Source organism: Scyliorhinus torazame, chromosome X, assembly GCF_047496885.1.
Source record: "Scyliorhinus torazame isolate Kashiwa2021f chromosome X, sScyTor2.1, whole genome shotgun sequence".
Taxonomy (NCBI): domain Eukaryota; kingdom Metazoa; phylum Chordata; class Chondrichthyes; order Carcharhiniformes; family Scyliorhinidae; genus Scyliorhinus; species Scyliorhinus torazame.
The window spans coordinates 6247602-6272360 of record NC_092738.1 but is presented as its reverse complement, the minus strand read 5'-3'; the positions used below and the strand labels follow the sequence as shown (position 1 = coordinate 6272360).

General features: G+C 44.9%; 2 protein-coding genes across 7 annotated transcripts in view; one reads left to right on the top strand and one right to left on the bottom strand.

Annotated features, from left to right (window-relative positions):
- Window positions 1-24040, top strand: ormdl2 (ORMDL sphingolipid biosynthesis regulator 2). 4 transcript variants are annotated; one of them, XM_072493752.1, is made up of 4 exons: window positions 45-104; window positions 5193-5374; window positions 7314-7465; window positions 10660-11078. In XM_072493752.1, the coding sequence occupies exons 2-4, from the start codon at window positions 5201-5203 to the stop codon at window positions 10793-10795; spliced, it is 462 nt and encodes a 153-aa protein (XP_072349853.1). In that variant the 5' UTR covers window positions 45-104; window positions 5193-5200; the 3' UTR covers window positions 10796-11078. The 4 variants fall into 4 exon arrangements, with proteins under 4 accessions (XP_072349850.1, XP_072349853.1, XP_072349852.1 ...); XM_072493751.1 differs by having other exon boundaries at window positions 54-104; window positions 5114-5374; XM_072493753.1 differs by having other exon boundaries at window positions 62-104; window positions 5190-5374.
- Window positions 23445-24759, bottom strand: part of dnajc14 (DnaJ (Hsp40) homolog, subfamily C, member 14) — a 65839-nt gene continuing 64524 nt past the window's right edge. For all 3 annotated transcript variants that reach the window (XM_072493748.1, XM_072493746.1, XM_072493747.1), the window contains one exon: window positions 23445-24263. In XM_072493748.1, coding sequence (XP_072349849.1) covers window positions 24046-24263 — 218 coding nt within the window. In that variant the 3' untranslated portion in view covers window positions 23445-24045. The remainder of the gene's footprint in view (window positions 24264-24759) is intronic.

The window sequence follows — 24759 nt, the reverse complement described above, 5'->3', positions numbered from 1 at the left end:
GAGCCAGCTCCAGCAGCCAACCAGCAGCTGAGGTGGGCGGTGCTGGCGGTGACAGGTCAGGTTGAGCAGTGCAGGCCTTGCCGCTCGCAGTTAAAGGCGCTGGGGTAAGTGGAAAGCTCTCGATTCCGGTCTGGGGTTCAAATGCTTTTGAAGATATAATCTCCCGTTTTTAAAAAAAAAAAAATCAGAGAAGTTAAATGTTAACATGTTCTTTTGACCCCCATTACTCGCCTTTTAAAGGGACAGGCTGCAGGACCTGTTTTCCGACAAGTGCTGAGAAAACAACCACTTCCACCTCGCCCTTTTCGAATTATCTCCTTTTATTTTCTTTAAAACAAGTCGCCAAGCGTTTTGGGGAGTATTTGGTCCTCACTAACAACTTCTTTCCGTGGTGGGGAGTTTTCTGCCGGATGGTGTACCTTGCCTGCTGCTGCTTGTTTTAAGGGATTTTCTCACAAATTGCTTTTTAGAAGATGTGGGGGACTATTTTTGTTGTTGTTGTCAAAATGTCGAGCACCAGTGACATTGTTAATACTTGTAACACTTCAACATTTGTTTTAGTCAGTTGGGCAGGGTATCTGATCCTGTAAAACTTGGGTGAAGGTTGGTGAGAGTCAAGGATTTGGAAGTCCAACTCCACCTAGGGAAAGATAAGAACCATATAAATCAGAGTACTCCTGCTGCTTGCTCGACTATAAATCTACCTTATGGAGCTGGGTGCATTTCTCAGGGTTGGCCATTGAGTCGTGCCCTGAATTACTGTGGAGCTAGTTGGCTCAGGTATCAGACCACTGAGTCTGCCATCGAGGTCATTCATTCCATTGCTGATGGTGTTATCTAGATCCCAAAGAGATCCCATCTGTCCAACGAGGATTACAGTTTCAAACAAATGAGAAGAACTTGTCGGCCCCCTTTTCACCCCCTAAAGAACGTTTGATTGATCTTCGTGTGTGCATGCCACGGAGTTTAACTTTATCAATGTGCAGTTCATTTTACTGCTTTTCCACATGCCAGTGGTCAGATGCTTGAATCCCACCAAAATCAGCTAATTCGATGCTATTACCGTGACCTATTTGTGGAGTCTGTGATGTTGCCTTTGCCTTTTGATTTTTTTAAAAGAACTTGTACTTGTGCAGCCCCTTTAACATAGGAAAACAAAGGGGTGGCATGTGGCGCAGTGGTTAGCACTGGGACTGCGGCGCTGAGGGCCCGGGTTCGAATCCCGGCCCGGGGTCACTGCCCGTGTGGAGTTTGCACATTTTCCCCGTGTCTGCGTGGGTTTCACCCCCATGGTTTTGTGCAGGGAAGGTTATGTCTTACAAACCTAATAGAATTCTTTGAGGAAGTGACAAATTTAATTGATGAGGGAAGGGCTGTAGATGTCATATACATGGACTTCAGTAAGGCGTTTGATAAAGTTTCCCATGGCAGGTTGATGGAAAAAGTGAAGTCTTATGGGGTTCAGGGTGTACTAGCTAGATGGATAAAGAACTGGCTGGCAACAGGAGACAGAGAGTAGTGGTGGAAGGGAGTGTCTCAAAATGGAGAAAGGTGACTAGTGGTGTTCCACAGGGATCCGTGCTCGGACGACTGTTGTTTGTGATATACATAAATGATCTGGACGAAGGTATAGGTGATCTAATTCGCAAGTTTGCAGATGATACTAAGATTGGTGGAGTTGCAGATAGCGAGGAGTATACAGAGTATACGCAGAGAATACAGCAAAATATAGATAGATTGGAGAGTTGGGCAGAGAAATGGCAGATGGAGTTCAATCCAGGCAAATGCGAGGTCAATTACTAGGGGGCATAGGTTTAAGGTGAGAGGGGCAAGGTTTAGAGGAGATGTACAAGGCAAGTTTTTTTACACAGAGGGTAGTGGGTGCCTGGAACTCGCTACCGGAGGAGGTGGTGGAAGCAGGGACGATAGTGACATTTAAGGGGCATCTTGACAAATACATGAATAGGATGGGAATAGAGGGATACGGACCCAGGAAGTGTAGAAGATTGTAGTTTAGTCGGGCAGCATGGTCGGCACGGGCTTGGAGGGCCGAAGGGCCTGTTCCTGTGCTGTACTTTGTTCTTTGTACAGGCTGGCACCACAGCTACCTGGTACCATGACAGCACAATAAACCTACTGGGGGGAAAAATCCAAACGTGATTTTCAGTTTTGTCACTAAGATTAAACAAATAGAAGGTACCTTTAAGCTGGAGAGGGGGCGAGAGAGAGGGGGAGGGAAGGGAGGCGGGTGTTAACCTGCCTGTTTTCCGGCCCATTCCCTCCAAGCTGCTGCTTCCGTCAGGCGGCTCGCGCCCTGCAACCTCGCGTGATGTGTCATGAAGAACATCCTCACCCAATCACTGGAACGAAGGAGGTTGAGGGGAGACCTGATAGAGGTATACAAAATTATGAGGGGCATAGACAGAGTGGATAGTCAGAGGCTTTTCCCCAGGGTAGAGGGGTCAATTACTAGGGGGCATAGGTTTAAGGTGAGAGGGGCAAGGTTTAGAGTAGATGTACGAGGCAAGTTTTTTACGCAGAGGGTAGTGGGTGCCTGGAACTCGCTACCGGAGGAGGGAGTGGAAGCAGGGACGATAGGGACATTTAAGGGGCATCTTGACAAATATATGAATAGGATGGGAATAGAGGGATACGGACCCAGGAAGTGTAGAAGATTGTAGTTTAGTCGGGCAGCATGGTCGGCACGGGCTTGGAGGGCCGAAGGGCCTGTTCCTGTGCTGTACATTTCTTTGTTCTTTGTCCTTTGTGATGCATTTTGGAAGATCCAATTCAATAGTGGACTATACGGTCAATGGAAGAGTCCTGGGGAAAATTGATGTACAGAGAGATTTGGGAGTTCAGGTCCATTGTACCCTGAAGGTGGCAACGCAGGTCGATAGAGTGGTCAAGAAGGCATACAGCATGCTTGCCTTCATCGGACGGGGTATTGAGTACAAGAGTCGGCAGGTCATGTTACAGTTGTATAGGACTTTGGTTAGGCCACGTTTGGAATACTGCGTGCAGTTCTGGTCGCCACATTACCAGAAGGATGCTTTAGAGCGGGTGCAGAGGAGGTTCACCAGGATGTTGCCTGGTATGGAGGGTGCTAGCTATGAAGAAAGGTTGAGTCGATTAGGATTGTTTTTGTTGGAAAGACGGAGATTGAGGGGGGACCAGATTGAGGTCTACAAAATTGAGAGGTATGGACAGGGTGGATAGCAACAAGCTTTTTCCAAGAGTGGGGGTGTCAATTACAAGGGGTCACGATTTCAAGGTGAGAGGGGGAATGTTTAGGGTAGATGTGCGTGGAAAGTTTTTTACGCAGAGGGTGGTGGGTGCCTGGAACACTTCGCCAGCGGAGGTGGTAGAGGCGGGCACGATAGCATCATTTAAGATGCATCTAGACAGATATATGAACGGGCGGGGAACAGAGGGAAGTAGATCCTTGGAAAATAGGCGACAGGTTTAGATAAAGGATCTGGATCGGCACAGGCTGGGAGGGCCGAAGAGCCTGTTCCTGTGCTGTAATTTTCTTTGTTCTTTGTTGATAGGTGGATTGGCCATGCTAAAGTGCCCCTTAATTGGAAAATAAATAATTGGGTACTCTAAATTTGAATTAAAAATACATAGGAAAACATTCCAAGAAGCTTCCCAGGAGCAGTTTCCAGAAAATAATTTGACATAAAAGGAGTACGGCAGAATGCCAATAACTTGGGTAACAATAGTTTGACACAACATCGTGGGCCGAAGGGCCTGTTCTGTGCTGTATTTTTCTATGTTCTAATAGGCCAGAAGGGTTGGCTTAAAGTTGTAGAGAGGTTTAGGGAGGGAATTCCAGAGTTTAGGTCTTAGGTGGCTGGAGACACGGGTAGAGGATGATGGGAGAATGGGACGTGGAGTAAGTTAGGATACAGGCAGTGGAATTTTGGATGAGCTCAAGTTTAGAGAGGGTTGAGGTGGTAGGCTGGCCAGGAGGGCACTGTAGATATTATAACAAGGTAAATTATGTGGGTACAACAGCTTTCACCTGCATTTTTCCTGATGCAGCCCATCCTTCCCTGCCCCCTATCAGTAATCGTCTCCTGCCTCAGCAGCACAGAACGCAGTAGGACAACTAATTTCTGAATTACGGGCAGGCATGCATAAGCCCTGATTGAAATGACGGAATGGTGGAAAACCTGGGGCAGCTTTGCTCTGTGCGCAATAGCATAAAATGGACCTGGCAAAATGCGCAAATGGTACAAATGCACCAGGAGACCAATTGTATCCTGAATGTGGCAGTTTTGCATTGTCTGGAATGAGGCTGCCTAGCCCATTTCCACCTGGGGTACAATTCTTTTGGCATCTCCTCACCTCAGCGTGGGTGTGATCAGGAGCTCACCATGTGGCTGTGTTCATGAAGCTCGAGTACCTCCCAGAGACTCGGTTTCTCCCCTCCACTTCTCACTGAGCCATGATGCAGGGTGGGGGATCGGTGCAGGGAGGAGAGCTCTGCTTTCGATATAGTAAGCATTGCATAATGTGACCGATGCCCATTCCATTTCTGCCATGGCACAGTGGGTAGCACTCTCGCCTCTGAGTCAAAATGTTGTTGCTTCAAAGGCCCACAAAATAAGGCTGATACCCCCAGTGCAGTACCGAGGGGGTGCTGCATTGCTGAAAGGTCAATATTGAGAGGGTGCTGCACTGTCACAGTTGCTGCCTTTTGGATTAAATGTTAAACTGACGCCCCAGTCTGTCCCCTCAGGTGGATATAAAAGATCCTACAGCCACTATTTTGAAGAAGAGCAGGGGGAGATCTCCCTTGTGTCATGGGGCCAACATTTATTGTCAAAATAAACAGATTTAATAGTTTGTCTCATTGCTATTTGTGGAATCTTGCCATGCGCAAATTGACTGGCGAAATAAAAGCAAGGTTTTTTTTTTTGCTGTTGATGTTTGTCAGCTTTGCATTAAAAGTCTTTTATAAGTAGCTCAAATACTGGCTTTGGATGGAATCGGAGTAATAACCTAACTCTCCCTGTGCGCCATAACTGAAAAAAAAAGCATGCTTAACTTTTACTATTTCTGTTTTGGGGTAAACTGTATCATTTCGCTTTACCTGGTTATGCAGACGGATGCCAGCAGCTATAAGTGGAGGACAGAGAATGAGGACCACTTTCTCGTTTGAACTTTCCCCTTCTTTAAAGTAGGAGACAGGATGAATGTTGGTGTCGCTCACAGTGAGGTTAATCCAAACACCCGGATAATGAACAGCCGGGGAATCTGGCTGGCCTACCTCATTTTAGTTGGAATTCTCCACGTCGTCCTGCTGAGCATTCCGTTCTTCAGCATTCCTGTGGTGTGGACCCTCACTCATGTCATCCACAATTCGGTGAGTCATGGAGAATGGGCGGGGTTATTGGTGGGAAGGCAAAAATTCACGCTCTTAAAGGGCTCCCATCATCCTGTGGGAAGAAAGGCATGGTGCAAAAATTGACTTCAGTTATGGGTTGGGGGGAAAAAAAGCACCATGGGCACCAGCTGATCACTATCTCGTGTGGGTGGCACGGTGGCACAGTGGTTAGCATTGCTGCCTCACAGCACCACGGACCTGGGTTCAATTCCAGCCTTGGGTGACAGTCTGTGTGGAGTTTGCACATTCTCCCCGTGTCTGCGTGGGTTTCCTCCGGGTGCCCCGGTTTCCTCCCACAATCCAAAGATGTGCAGGTTAGGTGGGGTTAAAGGATGGGGGAGTGGGCCTCGGTAGGGTGCTCCTTGATGTCAAATACCATTGTGTGATTTGCTGTCCTTCTTTCGCTCTTTAATGCACTGACTGGGACAATGTTTCTGCAGGTCTGCAGGTCCTATCATCTTCTGTCACTGGCTATTCTTCAAAAGTGAGCTCAGGCAGTTAGTGCCAGTGAACTGTTCCACTGTGGCAACACAGCTGAGCTCAAACTCATCCTCGTCCAATCAGATCTTGTGACGATCTTCTCTCTAACGGTGGAGCATTCTGGTTGGAGAAGTCATTCGATGACCATTGCTGAGCTGCATCACTCCTTGCTTTTTCATTTCATTGTACAGCGACCAGAACAGAAAACAGTTAGCCCCCATTTACTGAAGTGTGGGATGGGTACACCATTTTTTTCCCTTCAGCATGCGGCAGATAGACTCTCAGTATTAATTGTATTTGACATGATGTGAACTACTCCGTTTCCTACGCATTCAAGAAATCAGAGAGGCATTGTTGGAAAAGCACACTGAGAGAGATTGGTTATTACTGGAAATTTCACTGATGGAGACCTCAAACTGAAAATTTCTCAATGTAACTAAACAGATCCCCGTTGTCCACAACACACTCTTGCAGGATAATTTTATTTTCAAAGTAAATTCTCCCTGCTTGACCTGCACCTGCTCAAGGTTGAATTTTGAAACATTCATTCATGGGATGTCAGCATTGATTGCTCCTCCCTAGTTGTGACGGTGAGCTGTCTTCTTGAACTGCTGTAGTCCATGTAGAATGTACTACTGCCTGAAGTCTGATCATTGGGGGTGAATATCCTGTCTTAATTCGTCTCTGGAACCCCTCCCCGCCCCCATCATCCCACGAGGAGACATTGCAAATGGCACTCAAATCTTCCCCAATTCAGTGCAGCGCTGAGCAATGGATTCCTTCTACAGGCTAATGCTGGAGCAATGATCATCATTGCACTGATGATTTCCGAAGGCTTGATTTTATTTTGTCCAGGTGGGGATTTTTTACACATCACTAACTGAAACACACCACGTTTCTGGACTGTTGTGGACTGCACACTCGAGGACTGGCCCATTGCATTGGAGCAGAGGTTGGCAAGAGCTAATGTGCCTTTGATAATAACACATTTGTCACTGAGGTAACTTATAGGGACAAATATATTCTCAGCAGTTAGCATTAAATAACAACCCAAACCCTAGAAATTCTTATTGCTGTCAATGGAATAACACAATGTGCGGTTATGATATTGTACTTGGGTGCTAACTGTTTCAAACTGGCCTTTGCTGCAATTACTATAGGGCTGTCAGTGTATCTTCCTGACACAACTTTCTAGCCTAAAGCCGAGGTTTGTAGACCACAAAATCTTCACATGGAAGGCATTTCATATGAATCCATAATTCCTTCAGCAAGAATGAGATGAAAAAGCTGGAGACAGACCTGCAGGCTCCAGCTGTGCTCCATATCCTCTCGGTTGCTCTGAGGTATTTCCATAATTGCTGAGAGCCTCTCCACTTAACAGACAAAATGGAAAAGGCCTTGGTCAGCTCCAAGTGATGTACCAAGTCTCTGTTTGTAGGCAATGTATTGGTTTCTACACACGGTTAAAGGAACACCGTTTGAGACTCCAGACCAGGGAAAGGCACGATTACTTACACACTGGGAGCAAATGGATTATGGGATCCAGTTTACATCTTCACGCAAATTTCTCACCATCACTCCAATAATTCTGTAAGTCCATGTTCTGTTTTCACAACAACTGTTTTATTTGTTAAATCAAATGCAAAATCTGGAATTCTACTGCAGCAGAAGAGGGAGGGAGGACGGAAACTAACCATTGGGCTCCGTGTTATTAACAGGAAGTCGGCCATGGCTCAGTGGCTACCACTCTGCCTCCGAGTCAGAAGGTTGTGAGTTCAAGCCAGACTTGACAGGCACAAAAGTCAAAGGTGACAGTCCCGCTGCAAGGGTCAGTGCTGAGCGCCACACTGTGGGAGGGTCAGTGCTGAGGGAATGCTGCACTGTCAGAGGGTCAGTACTGAGGGAGTGCTGCACTGTCAGAGGGTCAGTACTGAGGGAGTGCTGCACTGTTAGAGGGTCAGTACTGAGGGAGTGCCGCACTGTGGGAGGGTCAGTACTGAGGGAATGCTGCACTGTCAGAGGGTCAGTACTGAGGGAGTGCCGCACTGTGGGAGGGTCAGTGCTGAGGGAATGCTGCACTGTCAGAGGGTCAGTACTGAGGGAGTGCCGCACTGTCAGAAGGTCAGAACTGAGGGAGTGCCGCACTGTCAGAGGGTCAGTACTGAGGGAGTGCTGCACTGTCAGAGGGTCAGTACTGAGGGAGTGCTGCACTGTCAGAGGGTCAGTACTGAGGGAGTGCCGCACTGTCAGAGGGTCAGTACTGAGGGAGTGCTGCACTGTCAGCGGGTCAGTGCTGAGGGAGTGCTGCACTGTGGGAGGGTCAGTGCTGAGGGAGCGCCGCACTGTGGGAGGGTCAGTGCTGAGGGAGCTCCGCACTGTGGGAGGGTCAGTGCTGGGGGAGAGCCGCACTGTGGGAGGTCAGTGCTGAGGGAGCGCCGCACTGTGGGAGGTCAGTGCTGAGGGAGCGCCGCACTGTGGGAGGGTCCGTGCTGAGGGAGTGCTGCACTGTGGGAGGGTCAGTGCTGAGGGAGCGCCGCACTGTGGGAGGGTCAGTGCTGGGGGAGAGCCGCACTGTGGGAGGTCAGTGCTGAGGGAGCGCCGCACTGTGGGAGGTCAGTGCTGAGGGAGCGCCGCACTGTGGGAGGGTCCGTGCTGAGGGAGTGCTGCACTGTGGGAGGGTCAGTGCTGAGGGAGCGCCGCACTGTGGGAGGGTCAGTGCTGAGGGAGTGCTGCACTGTGGGAGGGTCAGTGCTGAGGGAGCGCCGCACTGTGGGAGGGTCAGTGCTGAGGGAGCGCCGCACTGTCGGAGGGTCAGTAATGGGAGTGGAGGTGGGGTTTAGTTTTCCCTACTCTCCAGGAGCCGATATCTATCCTCCAACCCACATTACTGAAACAGATTATCTGGTCATTATCACCTTGCTGTTTGTGGGAGCTTGCTGTGCGCAAATTAGCTGCCATTTTTCCTACGTTGCAACAGTGACTACACATGGGCGGCACGGTCGCACAGTGGTTAGCACTGTTGCTTCACAGCACCAGGGTTTCAGGTTCGATTCCCGGCTCGGGTCACTGTCTGTGTGGAGTCTGCACGTTCTCCCCGTGTCTGCGTGGGTTTCCTCCGGGTGCTCCGGTTTCCTCCCACAAGTCCCGAAAGATTTGCTGTTAGGTGAATTGGACATTCTGAATTCTCCCTCTGTGACCCGAACAGGCGCCGGAATGGGGTGACTAGGGGATTCACACATTGCAGTGTTAATGTAAGCCTACTTGTGACAATAATAACGTTTATTTATTATTACTTTAAAAAGTACTTGTTGGCTGAAAAGAACTTTAGGACATCCTGAGGTCATGAAAGCTGCTATATATTATATAAAACAAATATAGATTATTATTATGATCATCTCATGAAGTGTGGTTCTCTGATTGATGTAGTATCCCTAGCATGGAAAATTCTGCTAGGGTCCCTCTTGCTGATCAGTGAGGCTTTACACATCTTTATCTTCCATAGTTGAATAGCCGATCACACCTGTTGGATTTTCTTTCATTGCTGTAAAGCAACCAGTGCCTGTGGTATCGTTCCCAAGCATATGGGCGAGGGGAAACTCCAATAATACAAGGCGTTGCAACCGGCGCAAATGATATTTAGTAAAATGGCACCAGGGATAAGGCACTTGAGCTATGAGGGGAGGAAGCTGGGTTTGGTCTCCTTAGAGGAGAGGTTAAGGGGAATCCTAATAGAGGTGTTGAAATATCAGAGGGGTTTTGATAGAGTGAACAGCAGATAGAACATAGAACATAGAACAATACAGCGCAGTACAGGCCCTTCGGCCCACGATGTTGCACCGAAACAAAAGCCATCCAACCTACACTATGCCATTATCATCCATATGTTTATCCAATAAACTTTTAAATGCCCTCAATGTTGGCGAGTTCACCACTGTAGCAGGTAGGGCATTCCACGGCCTCACTACTCTTTGCGTAAAGAACCTACCTCTGACCTCTGTCCTATATCTATTACCCCTCAGTTTAAAGTTATGTCCCCTCGTGCCAGCCATATCCATCCGTGGGAGAAGGCTCTCACTGTCCACCCTATCCAACCCCCTGATCATTTTGTATGCCTCTATTAAGTCTCCTCTTAACCTTCTTCTCTCCAACGAAAACAACCTCAAGTCCATCAGCCTTTCCTCATAAGATTTTCCCTCCATACCAGGCAACATCCTAGTAAATCTCCTCTGCACCCGCTCCAAAGCCTCCACGTCCTTCCTATAATGCGGTGACCAGAACTGTACGCAATACTCCAAATGCGGCCGTACCAGAGTTCTGTACAGCTGCAACATGACCTCCCGACTCCGGAACTCAATCCCTCTACCAATAAAGGCCAACACTCCATAGGCCTTCTTCACAACGTCAATCATTAAAGGACCCAGATTTAAGGTGATTGACAAGAGATCCAGACGGGGAGATGGAGCGTTTTGTTTTTACACAGCGAGTTGTGATCTGGAGTGTGCTGCCCAAAAGGGCGGTGGAAGCAGATTCAATAGGAACTTTCAAAAAGCGGGAATTGGAGAAATATTTGAAAGGGGAAAACTTTTAGCACTCCCTCAGTCCTAACCAACAGTGCGGCACTCCCTCGATACTCTACTGGGAATATGACAGTGGGAAATTGGTACTAATCCAAAGAGCTGACACAGGCACAGTGGGATGGATGGCCACTTCCTGTGCTGTGTGATTCTACCAATTAGCACTTATTTAGGTGACAAACCATTGTTAAAACTGTGTTTTCCTTTCAGGTATCTGCTAGCAAGTTTTTACACTAAATACAACGTTGTTCATTTCCTGGTGAACACCACATCTTTGCTCACTGCACTCATTCCCAAACTCCCGCAGCTGCACGGTGTCCGAATCTTTGGCATCAACAAGTATTGAGTGGGTGCATGACCGCTGGGCAAATGCTGAAAGTTGATTCTGCCAGTAGCTCCAAACCTCCTCAGAATGGGCCAGCATGAGCGATGGGCACAATGTACCCAGACAATGGACAATGAAGGAACTGCTGGCACTACCTCTTGAAACATCAACTGTTTTCTTACCTGCGCAAGTGAAAGACTTTGTATGTATGCGATGTGCTCCTGTGTATAAGCTGCTTGTGTATAATTTTATACTTTTTTCCTTCTTTGCATTAATTGTAGACATATAAAAGATGTTCATGTCATTGAGGGTGCATAGCAGTGTTTGTGCATAAGAACATAAGTATGTGTTTAGCGAAGAAGAATGCAGATTGCTCCTGTCTACATTACCTTGCAGATGCTGCCAAACTGGTTTAGTCGCTAATACCTGGGAGAGAACTGCTTAACGCAATAATTTATGTAAAATGTCTTCCTCACTGCGACTGTGGTACAAGAGCCTGGTGCTGCCTTTCTACCTGTAACCATGGCAGAGTTGCGGCTTGAAATGACCTCTCCTTGTAATCTACTCAGTGTAATCTACTCAACTGGTAATACAGACTGACCTGGGAGTTAGTCCCATTAATTTTTCTTGCACTCTACAGAGGTGGTTATGAGCCCTTTTGGATGTTGTTTAAAAGCTATCCTAGTTTTTCAACAGCATCCAAAAGGGCTGCATGCTGTGTGACAATGAGGGGCCCTCGAGTCTGGCATTGCTTGAAATAGCCCTTTAACACGACTGATGAGTAACATTGTGAAATTTCAACATCTCAACTGACACCACCTACACTACCGTCCATAACTTGATTAATCACATTCCATAGGTGACAATGCCAAACACAGTGCTAAGCCTATTGTACACCTATAACTATATTGAACCTTCTAAACCGCTGATCCAAGAATGATTCAACTTCTTGTTAGTACTGTCTACTGGGGAGTTGGTTAGTCAGTCTTGACCAGGTCCCTCATACACAAACTCGCACATAATTTTGCTCTGTTAGCAATCTCACTATAAATCTCGAGAATGGAAACATTTCACAACTGTGCAAAGTATTTAGCTCGGTTGAATATTTCTGAAATTAAATTATTTCCATGCACTCTTTCGTTAATTCTAAAACTGCAACTGGAAACTGAACTAATTCAGTTCCCATTGTGGATTGACAAAACTGTCCAGAAGGAGCACAAAGCAATGCAAAGCCAAACAGCTCTTTCAATTACTCTGCTCCTTGGGGCGTTAAACTGCAGTTGCCTCACTTTTAGCAGCCACTTATCACAAGTATTCATGCAGTTGAACAATTACCTACAGGTATCAGTTAACAAGCATCAGTGGTGGTTCAGTGGATAGTAGGCACATCTCCAAATCAAAAGGTTGCGAGTTCAAATCCCACTCCAGAAACCTCAGAACAGAAATCTAGACTGCCATCGCCTGGTGCTGCCTTTCTATTGCCTTTTTTGAGGGGCCATCATTCAGATGGAACAATAAACCTATCTGTCCTCCCTGGTGGATCTGTTAAAAATCCCATGGCACTATTTCTATAAAACAATAAGGGAGTTTTACCCCCATGCCTAGTCAGTCAACATTTATCGCTCGGCCAATATCACTAAAACATTGTCATTATCACATTGCTGTTTTTGGGAACTTTCCGTGCAATGACTGCCACAACACAAATGATCACAACCGGTCGAGAGATGTGCTCGTGAAGGTTTTGTCTTCCATGCATCAGGCCAGGTGCAAGAGTGTCAAATTTCTAAGGGAGCAACAATTTATACTGCAAGAGAAAATGGGTGCCTGGAGAAAGCAACTTGCCTCTTTCGAATTCAACAAAAGCACGGGGAACGCTAGCTCATTCAAACGTGCGATATGGGAGCAGAAGTAGGCCATTTGGCTCCTCGCGCCTGCTCCAATCAACAAGAGCGTGACTGATTGGTTTGTGTTTCAAATTCCACCTTCTCATGATTCCTTTGCCTAGCAAGAATCTACCTCCGCCTTAAAAATACCCATCTCTGTCCTGAATGGATGACCCCTTAATTTTTCAAACTGTGGCTGCCTATGTCTGGACTCAGCCACAAGAGGAAGCATCCTTTCCACGTCAGTCTTGTCAAGACTGTTCAGAATCTTGTGATGAATGTAGGACTTTCAGATGTATTGTTTTATAGGTATTTGATGTAGTAATGGTTAAAAGCCTGAGTTAATTATTGACTGCTACAATCATGTTTTAAAAGAATCCTGGTTTGAAAGACAGCAAAGGTTTTGAGAGCCACGGGCGCAATGAAGCCATCATAAAAAGGTTGGGCTAATGCAGTTTTGTTTGGATTAAGGGTGGTTTCCTGGGGAGTTAAATTAGATTGCAGCTTGGTAAAATGATGTTGGTGCTGGGTGGAGCTAAGGCATCAGGGGCGGGATTCTCCGCCAGTGCAGTTCACCATTTTTTCAGCACCCGGGGGTTTCCCGACGGCGTGGGGCTGCCCCACAACAGGAAACCCCATTGACCGGCCGTCGTAACGGAGAATCCTGCCGGCGGGTCGGAGAATCCAGCACCAGGTATATTGCAGGGAAAGTAGGTTAGTGGAAAACATAGAACAGTACAGCACAGAACAGGCCCTTCGGCCCTCGATGTTGTGCCGAGCCTTGTCCGAAACCAAGATCAAGCTATCCCACTCCCTGTCATTCTGGTGTGCTCCATGTGCCTATCCAATAACCGCTTGAAAGTTCCTAAAGTGTCCGACTCCACTATCACAGCAGTAGTGGAGTTCGAGATGAAGCTGTGAACAGCAGTCTGCTCTCTGCAGTAAAGATATGTCTGCAGACATATCAGCAGTCATTCAAAGCAGTTCAGACTTGTCTGATTGGAAGGTGGGCAGAAGCACCTTCTGAAGAGATACAGCCAGAGTTTCTGCATGGTTTTGTGACCTGATTGGCTGAAGAGCAGACTGGTTTTTATTTGACTTAAATAACTATTTGTAGGTGGATTTAAATAACTTTGAATTTGATTTAAATAACTTTTTAATTTGATCGCAGATCAAGAGGGATAAATACTCAGTATTTTTTTTTAAAAAGCTAATTAAATAGTATTGGAGACATTGGATATAATCTGACACAAAACATCTTTCAGAAGTTTAAAGGAATAAATCATGGCAGGGCAGCTCCAAGGCGTGGTCTGCTCCTCTTGCTCCATGTGGCAGACTAGGGACAGTTCCAGTCCCCAGGGTCAGCATGTGTGCAGGAAGTGTCTCCGGTCACAGCTCCTGGAAGCTCGAGTTTCAGAGCTGAAGCGGCGGCTGGAGACACTGGAGTGTCGGAGAGCATCGTGGATAGCACGTATAGAGAGGTGGTCACACCGCAGGCTCAGACTCTGCAGGCAGGAAGGGAATGGGTGACCACCAGACAGAGCAAGAGAGCAAGGCAGGTAGTGCAGGAATCTCCTGTGGCCATTTCCCTGTAGAACAGATATACTGTTTTGGATACTGTTGAGAGGAATGGCCTCTCAGGGGAAAACAGCAACAGCCAAACTCGTGGCACCACGGTTGGTTCTGCTGCAGAGGGGAGGGGTGATAAGTGTGACAGTGCAATAGTTATAGGGGATTCAATTGTAAGGGGAATAGCCAGGCGTTTCTGTGGCCGCAAAGGAGACTCCAGGATGGTATGTTGCCTCCCTGATGCTAGGGTCAAGGATGTCTCGGAGCGGGTACAGGACATTCTGGAGGGGGAGGGTGAACAGCCAGTGGCCGTGGTCACAGCGGTACAAACGACATAGATTTAAAAACGGGATGAGGTCCCAAAAGCAGAACACAGGGAGCTAGGAAGGAAGTTAAGAAATCGGACCTCAAAGGTAGTGATCTCAGGATTACTATCGGTGCCACGTGCTAGTCAGAGTAGAAATGACAGGATATATAGGATGAATACGTGGTTGAAGAGATGGTGTCAGGGGGAGGGTTTCAGATTCCTGGGGCATTGGGACCGGTTCTGGGGGAGGTGGGACCTGTACAAATTGGATGGGTTACACCTGGGCAGAACTGGAACTGATGTCCTAGGTGGACTATTTGCTAGAGCGGTTGGGAAGGGTTTAAACTAATATTCCAGGGGGATGGGAACCTACGCCAGGAGTCAGAGAAAGAGGGAGCAAGGACAAAAACAAAAGGTAGAAAAGTGATCGGTGGAGAAACCAAGGGCAAAATTCAAACAGGGCAGGAGAGAAAAATATTGGGAGCAAGACCAGCATTGTGAAAAAGACAAACTTAATGCACGGAGCGTTGGCAATAACGTGGATGAACTAATCGCGCAGATAGATATAAATGGGTCTGATATAATTGGGATTACAGAGACTTGGCTGCAGGGTGACCAGGGACGGGAACTGAATGTCCCAGGATTGGGAACTGAATGTCCCAGGGTTCTCAGTATTTAGGAAGGACAGGCGTAAAAGATAAGGTGGTGGCGTGACACTGCTGGTTAAAGAGGAAATTAACACAATAGTGAGAAAGGATATTAGCTCTGACAATGTGGAGTCTGTATGGGTAGAGTTGAGAAATACCAAGGGACAAAAAACATTAGTGGGTGTCATAGACCCCCAAACGGCAGTGGTGGGGTTGGGAATGGCATGAAACGAGAAATTAGAGATGGATTTAATAAAGGAATATCTGTGATTATGGGTGATTTTAATCTGCACATAGATTGGACAAATCAAATTAGCCACAATGCCGGAGAGGAGGAATTCCTGGAGTGTTTACGGGATGGTTTTCTTGACCAATGTGTGGAGGAACCAACGAGAGAGCAGGCCATCCTAGACTGGGTACTGTGCAATGAGAAGGGAATCATTGCCAATCTGGCTCTCCGAGACCCCTTGGGGATGAGCGACCATAACATGATAGAATTTATTATCAAGATGAAGAGTGAAGTATTTGATTTGGAGACTCAGGTGCTGAATCTTAATCAAGGGAACTATGAAGATACGAGGCGTGAGTTGGCCTTGATAGATTGGGGAGAGTTACTTAAAGGGATGACAGTGGATAGACAATGGCAAACATTCAAGGAACACATGGGGGAACTACAGCAACTGTTCATTCCTGTCTGGCAGAAAAGCAAAGGGGGTAAGAGGGCCAATCCATGGCTTACAAAGGAAATTAGAAATAGTATCCGATACAAGGAAGAAGCAGACAGATTGGCCAAGAAAAATCATAGGTCTGAGGATTGGGAGCAGTTTAGAATGCAGCAAAGAAGGACAAAGGGATTGATTAAGAAGGGGAAAGTACAGTACGAAAGGCAGCTTGCAGGGAACATAAAGACTGACACTAAGAGTTTCAATAGATATGTGAAGAGAAAGAGATTGGTGAAGAGAAATGTAGGCCCCCCACAGACAGAAACAGGGGAATGCATAATAAGGGACAAAGACATGGCTGAGAAATTGAATACAAACTTTGGTTCTGTCTTCACAAAAGAGGACACAAATCAGATACCAGAAATGTTGGAGAATGAAAGGTTTAGTGAGAGAAGAACTGAGGGAGATCAACATTAGTAGAGAAATGGTGCTGGGAAAACCGATGGGATTGAAGGTGGATAAATCCTCAGGGTCTGAGAATCTGCATCCCAGAGAGCTTAAGGAGGTGGCTCTGGAAATAGTGGATGTATTGGTGGTCATCTTCCGGGATTCAATAGACTCTGGAACTGTCCCTGCAGATTCAAAGGTAGCTCACGTCACTCCGATATTCAAAAAGGGAGGTATAGAGAAAGCAGGGAAAATCATGCTTGACAAATCTGTTGGAATTCTTTGAAGATGTAATCAGTACAGTTGACAAGGGGGAGCCAGTCGATGTGGTATATTTGGACTTTCAGAAGGCGTTTGACAAAGTCCCGCATAAGAGATTATTGTGCAAAATTAAAGCGCATGGGATTGGGGGAAATGTATTGAGGTGGATAGAAAACTGGTTGGCAGAGAGGAAACAAAGAGTACGGATTAATGGGTCCTTTTCAAATTGGCAGGCAGTAACTAGTGGGGTATCACAGGGATCGGTGCTGGGGCCCCAGCTATTCACAATATATATTAATGATCAAAGTTTGCAGATGATACCAAGTTAGGTGGGAGGGTGAATTGTGACGAGGATGCAAGGATCTGGACAAGTTGGAAGAGTGGGCAAATCAATAGCAGATGCAGTATTATTTGGATAAGTGTGAGGTTATTCACTTTGGAAGCAAAAACAGGAAGGCAGATTACTACCTGAATGGTTATAAATTGGGAGAGGGGAGTGTGCACCAATTGTTGACGGTAAGCATGCATGTGCAGCAGGCGGTAAAGAAGGCTAATGGTATGTTGGCCTTCATTGCGAGAGGTTTCGAGTATAGAAGCAGGGATGTGTTGCTGCAATTGTACAGGGCCTTGGTGAGGCCACACCTGGAGTATTGTGGGCAGTTTTGGTTTCCTTCTCTGAGGAAGGATGTTCTTGCTCTCGAGGGAGTGCAGCAAAGGTTTACCAGATTTATTCCAGGGATGGCGGGAAATGATGTCATATGAGGAGAGATTGACAAGGTTGGGATTGTTCTCGCTGGAGTTCAGAAAAATAAGGGGGGGGATCTCATGGAGACTTATAAAAGTCTGAGGATTCAGGGTAAACCATTTCAGACAGAGATAAAGAGACATTTCTTCACAAAGAGTGGTGAGCCTGTGGAATTCATTACCACAGGAAGTAGTTGATGCTAAAACTTTGAATATATTCAAGAGGCGGCTGGATATAGCACTTGGGTAGAATGGGATCAAAGGCTATGGGGAGAAAGCAGGATTAGGCTATTGAGTTGGATGATCAGCCATGATCGTGATGAATGGCGGAGCAGGCTAGAAGGGCCAAAAGGCCTCCTCTTGCCCCTATCTTCTATGTATCTATGACAGGATTCAGAGCTTTTGTTCAAAGCAATGCACAAAATCTCTCTTTCTCAAAGAACATCTCTATATTGTGGTATTCCTATGTGCTAATGGTATGAACGTGGATTGAGAGCGGAAATTTTTTTTCTTGTTTGAGTGGGAATAAAGATAGCAGTTAATATTCACTTTTTTTGTAGCATAGTTCTTTTATGTGATGTTAAAGATATTTTAATACTGTGTTAGTAATAACATTTGTTTTAATATGCCCTATCCCTATTTCTTGCAATCACTCCTGGAGTGAGGTATCCTCAAAATTAAAATATTTCAGTTTCTGTCCAGCATCCTAGCCACTGTTAGGGTCTGGTCTGGGATCGTAATAATCTTATATACTTCAATCAAGTCACTCCTCACTCTTCTAAACCCCCGTGGAACAAGCCCAGTCTATCCAACCTTTCCTCATAAGACAAACGGCTCACTCTAGATATCAATCCAGTGAATGACTGAAAGCTGCCATAGTCCCCATGGACCATAGATTTTGAGAGCGAGAACCTGAGGGTCACCACACCTCAGGTGAGGGGCAAAGTTGATAAGGCAGGGCCTTCGTGGATAACCTCAAGCCGGTACAGGAATTGAACCTCCTCGGAATTGCTTCCAATCCATTTACATCTTTCCTCAGAGACCAAAACTACATACAACTCCCTGGTATCATCACCATGACCAATCAGCACCCTTTTCTCATGCTGTATAAATTGTTGCTCCCTTTGAAATTTCACATTCTTGCATCTGTCCTAATGAATGCAAGACAAAAAGCTTCAACTGCATGTCTCTGTTTCAGAAACTCCTTAAGTTCTGTATATCAAGTGACTATACACCTGAGACAGAGGCACAACAAAGATCAAATTTGTGATATCAACAACATTGTTGGACTGTTAATTACATATTGAATTTGAGTGTATTAGACCCAAGCTTGTGCGAGTGTTCCTTTCCAAGCGTGTTGATAATGCCAAAGTGAGACACAGTCCTATGATAGAATGCATTCATGCAGGATGAAATTGAACAGATTGGGGGAATTTATGCTATGCCTGCAAAACTCAGAACATAATGTCTAATGTTAGATGTGATTCCACGAGGGTACAGCACTTTCTGAACAATCCCAGTTGTGCTAAGAGTTAAATTAACAACATTAAGATTATCAGTTGCGCTTGCAATGTGGCTCATTTACGCTTGCTAGAAACTATTCATAGACAAGGACCTGTTTTCTGTAAGGAAAAGAAACACGTCCAGGCATTGTGCCTTTTTTGAATTGGAAGTGAGGGGGAACAATAACTTCCTGGTGCATTCTCGAAGGCCACCTTGCTTAGCAATTCGCACACACCCTTTTCTCACGCAGTAGGAAGTGTTGCACTCGTTGAAATTTGGAATTCTTGTGACTGGCCACATGAGTGCAAGAGGAGATTTAACAGCACATCTGTTTCAGCAACACACTGGATTAAGTTTCAAAAGCACATTTGGATTTCCTGAGGTTGTGAATGATGCTGGAGAAATATCATTTTTTAAATAACATGAAGAAACAGAGACTGAACACGGAGGCCTCAAAATGGAAACTTCCATTCACTTTACCGTACAGTGGAACACAAACTGCTTTTTGCTCTCAATGTAACATATCTCACATTTCTAAGCCCCAAAATGAAGCTAGAGTGCTTTTACTGCGCTTTTATCCCTGCTTTAGCTTGTAGCAGCAGGACTCCATTATTCTCCAGTGTTGGAAGGTCCTGTGTTCAACACCCACTTCAGGACTTAAGCATGTGATTTTAGGCTCGCACGCTGGTGCAATACGGAGGGCGTGCTACATTACTGGATGTACTTCAAGCACATTATTGAATTGCAACCCATATCTAATGGATGTCATCCCAGAGCATTAGAGGAAGACCAGTAAGTTCGCCTGGTAATCATTCATCACTCAACAACACCAGACACAGATTAACTAGCTGATTAAGCAATAGCAGTGGCAGCACAGCAGCTTCACAGCTCCAGGGTCCCAGGTTCGATTCCTGGCTTGGGTCACTGCCTGTACGCAGTCTGCACATTCTCCCCATATCTGCATGGGTTTCCTGCAACAGGTACTCCAGTTTCCTCCCACAGTCCAAAGATATGCAGGTTAGGTGGATTGGCTATGCTAAATTGTCCCTTAGTGTTTTGGGTGGGGTTACTGGGTTATGGGTGGAGGGGTGGGCTTGGGTAGGGTGCTCTTTCCGATGGGCCAAATGGCCTCCTTCTGCACTCTAGATTCTATGATACGTGTGAACGTGTCAAGTGAAATAGCTGGGGCTAGTCTGAAAATGGTCCTGGTGTGTACACATTCACAGCACAAAAGAGTTTGCAGAATTTTAAACCTTACTCAGCAAAACAAAATAATTGGAGACAAACCTTTTAAAAATAAAAACACAACAGACTGCAACTAGTTAGCAGGTCCAACAGCAACTGAAGGCGCATTTCAGCTGGGATTTTTTTTCATTTATCCAACGGGGTTATTGAACAGTGACGGGTACAAACAATGAAAAAGAGATTTCATTCCAGTATGCCTAACCAAGCCCATCAGCTTCAATGCATGTAGTTTGAAGAGCAATCCTGACAAGGTTGGCATTTACCTGCATTAGAGCGTCCATGTACTATGATCAGCACTCTCACCACAGCAGACAAGTCTCCCAACAGTTTTAAAAACATTTTTAAGTGTCTCTTCTCAATTGCTCAAATACCTGACTGGCTAGTTGTTTATCTAATGTAGCATCTGATGAATTAAGGCCCCCAACTGCCCTCTCAGGTGGATATAAAAGATCTCATGGCACTATTCCTAAGAGTACTGGAGTTCTTTCTAGTGCCCTGGCCAATATCTATCCCTCAGTCAACAACTGTATAAGTGCTTTGACAAAGTCATCCAGACTCTAAACGTTAGCTCTCTTCTGTCTCCACAGATGCTGTCAGACCTGCTGAGATTGTCTAGTATTTTCTGTTCTATATTGCTGTTTGTGGGAGCTTGCTACATGCAAATTGACTGCAGTATTTCCTCCGTTACAAGTGAAGATACTGCAAATGAATTTAACTGGCTGTAAATTCCTTTGTGACTTCCTGTAGTTGTGAAAAGTGCTACAGAAATGCAAGTTCTCTAATGGAAAACAATAGATCCCAATCATGCTTGAATGTCTAAAGATAAAACTCTCAGCAACAGTACAATTTTAAAAATACTCTCCCTCACAAAAAAAAATACACTTTGGTAATGCAATCTGCATTTTATTTTCACTCCTGACAAGGTTCTGGCCAACAGGAGATTGTGTTGGGATCTACAAGCCTTTTCAAATCAAATGAATGAAGGTCCAATAGATGAACCCATCAAATAATACAGCTTCAAATTTGTCGACTGTCACCTCGAAATTAGCTCAAGTTCAACAATGCTCACAGTAAGTCAGCAGAACTTTGTGAATAACAGCGTACAAAATTCTACATCGAACAATCTGGTCATAAAAGCCAACAATTTTTAAATTACTTGTTCAAACTTGAATATCTTAGTTCATCGAAAAGGGGCAACCTACTGTCAGGAATTTCAGAGTTAGAAACAAACGGTGACTTCAGAAAATGAAATAGTAAAAATGTTGTAAAACAGCACGTCAGGCAACATTTGTGGAGAGCAAGAGTTAACTCCTTAGATTGTTGACCTTCCATCAGAGATCCATAACTGGACCTGGACAATGATACTCTTCCATTATTATTTTTTTTGACTCTTTTCCATTATTATTTTTTTTGACTCTTTGCCAAAACTGACATCACTGCAGTGAAAAGTACAAATGGCACATACACCATTTTAATTCTTGGAATGTGATGGGTTTATTTGTACAGACACAATCAATGTGTTGGGTTGGGGGGGGGTCTGCTGACTTTACTCATCATCAGGAAGCACTTTAAAGCTGTGTGTGCAATTTTCACATTGTCACTTCAACCTACACAATATGGGCTTTTAAGACACCTTTGTAACCACTTTACAGCCAAAAGCTTGCTTCACCTCCAAAGTGGGCTGTCGAGAAAGGCAAAAGGTAAGAGGAAAACATGAAGTGTAAAAAGGTAAAGTTTGGGCAGGTTTAAAAAAAAAACCGCATACAGAAAAATGGTTTAATTTTTTAAGTTAAAGCATAGTGTCAATATCACTATAAGATATTCCTGATGTTGGAATGGATTATTAGACTAGCATTTGTTTCAGTTGTAACTTTAATTCAGAATCGCAGCGCCGTGCAAATATCTGAAAGCACTAGAGTTCAATTATTTTATCTTAATGCACTTGTTCATGTAAATTTCCCAAACGCAAACTCTTTCCTCCTCCCCCCCCCCCCCCCAAATTTCACTAAAGCAAATCATCTTCTCTTTATTGTATTCTCCCCCCGGCCACTTTATTCACCTTGGCTACAAAGTCTATTGTTCTGATCTCTCAATGCCCGTTCACCCCAGATCCTAACCCTCATCGTCTCCATGCTTCCCAGCATAATCACATCTCTTCCATTCAGCAACGACCTAAACCCCTCCAAGCAGCACCGCTTCTCAGACCTTTCCTCTCCAAAGCCCTCAGTTGCTGTCTTGCAGCTATTCTCCCACCTCCAACCTGAATTCTGCTTTGCCCTCAGCACTGAGACTGCACCAGTTGATGCATGACTGTGACCATGATTCTCCCAACCTGTGCCTCCTAAAAACACGACTCCCAAATTTAACACTTAGCTAGGTTTTGGGCAGTTTGAACAGAATGGTTGAAAGACTGACTTGAGACCATCTTTTGAAACCCAGGGTGTTCAGATATACAATCAACTGACTACAATGTAGATGTCCTAATTCTCCAGATTGTTCAATGATTACAAGGTAATCCAACATCTCAGGCATACTGTACAGAACTAGGAAATTTAGATCACTGTTACGGTGGGGACATCTCATGCAAGCTATTGTGGAGAACAGAATCTTAGCTCACTATGTGGAGCACACACCTGCGCTATATTGGATTGTTCAGTGCTCTCTTGCTAGATCCCTACCTGTCCGTCTGTGCACACTCAGAAGGGCAAAGAACAGTAAACATGCATCTAAATCAAATTTCCTACTGTCTGAACTGATAGACCATTTCATACGTGGGTCAGAGGTTTTTCTTTTGGCTAAACAGTAGGGAGACACAATATAGGTGGGCACCTTTTACACAATATAATAAATCTTTAACTCTTATTACTATTAATTCGACAATTTCTTCATCGATTCCCAGAGAAAAGTGGCCAAATCTTCAAGTAGTGAAAAAGGTACAGTGCTAAATCAAATTTATATCAATGAATATCCTCGTTCCATTCCCACCCCATGGAGCTGTGAATATAGATGATATAAAGATGACTTTATATTCCTTGACTGAATTAAATCCAGTGTTAACCTTGTGTACCTCATTATGGTTGCAAGGCACTTCAGACTCACTGTGTTCAATCATATTAAGATCTCTGCAGACAGCCATACAACATTATCACTGCTACTGATAACGGTGTTCCATTATCGTGCAACACTATCATCTTCGAAGAGTTATGTTAAAGTCAATTGGAGTACAGAGAGTGGGAGAGAGAGAGAGAGAGAGAGAGAGAGAGAGGACAGACAATAGTTACAGAGAAAGCAAAGGACTAAAAAAGAACACAACTCACTTTTTCTTTTTATAGTAAAAGTTATTGATCAAAGGTTCTTATTTTCTGTTTCTAAGATTCTGTATGATTTCTGTAGCACAGTAAATTTTCCAGTAAATTTTTTAATTTTTTTCTTAAAGTTACAAAAAGAAATTGTATCCGATCCACAACAAATGTGCTCAATTGTACATGGGTAACTCAAATTATTTTCTGGTTTCTTCCATTTTTCATAACAAAAAAAAAAAGTGCTTTACTTTTAAAAATAAAATACCTGTCTTATGGTGCAAATTAGACCCCAAACATGCGGTTTAATGATATTTTTGCAACGCATTTACTCCCCATCAAAAATTAGGAGTATTTGTGACCTCAGGGAATGTACAGCCCCCCCCCAAAAAAACATTGAAGAATAATAAAGCATTTTTAAAAAGTCACCCGTTGGGTCATGTTTCATTCTACCTGTTGAAACCAGAAATTAATTTGTCTTTGTTTAACTCAACTTAAAAAGTAAAGTCCTCTTAAGATCATCTTAGTTGCTATTGTACATTCAAATTAAAACATTAAAAACAAGGTACAGTCCAAACCTATTCATACAATTCAATAAAAGAGGACTTATTTGTCTTTGTTCTATTCTAGAATCATGGTTGTCCTTCTCAGTTAGGTTGCCATCACGCTAACTGAGGTGATCGCTGAGGTTTGTTTTTGCACTTTTAAGGCTCAGCGCGGGAATGTTCGTCGCACCTTCTTCCTCCGCTTTTGCTTCGTTTCGGTTCTCGGTGCAGCCTTGGTTTTGGCCTGACTGCTGGGCCCCGACTGCGGAGGGCCAAAGAAGCTCCCATTCGCCTTTTGAGGCGCAGCACCCTGGAAAATCTTGCTGAAGAAGTCTTGGAGGTCAGTGGGAGGACTTGGGCTGTTTTCGGAGCTAGCTCTAAACACAAGAGAAAGAAACATTACAATTCAGGTTACCCCCCCCCACCCCTACATATAGGGCAACCCGTGGCAGCAGATTGTCAAAATCCTCAACCAGCCAGACTGCTAAATTCACTTGAATTTTCATGTGGAGATCAACTGTGTCATATGCCATTCCCTGTCCAGAATAGGCAAACTACTTCTGCCAATGCTGTTTTTGAGCTGACTGTTAAAAGGTTAAATGAGGGTAGCTTGACCTCGACTTTTATTCCTTCTTGTTGGGGAGCATTTGACCTTTCACCAACCTTTACAAAATATAGTCGAGACAAGACAGTGCCCAGATTGGGGTAATCGCCGTCCATTCATGGTTAGTGGAAAAAAAGTTATCATGGCTTTTTATTATTATTATTTTAAATTTAGAGTACCCAATTATTTTTATCCAATTAAGGACCAATCCACTTGACCTGCACATCTTTGGGTTGTGGGGGTGAGACCCACGCAGACACCGGGAGAAT

Bases quoted from the DNA above. Each gene is read 5' to 3' on its own strand.
- ormdl2 (XM_072493749.1), top strand. From the start codon at position 15,318: ATGGGTAGAGTTGAGAAATACCAAGGGACAAAAAACATTAGTGGGTGT.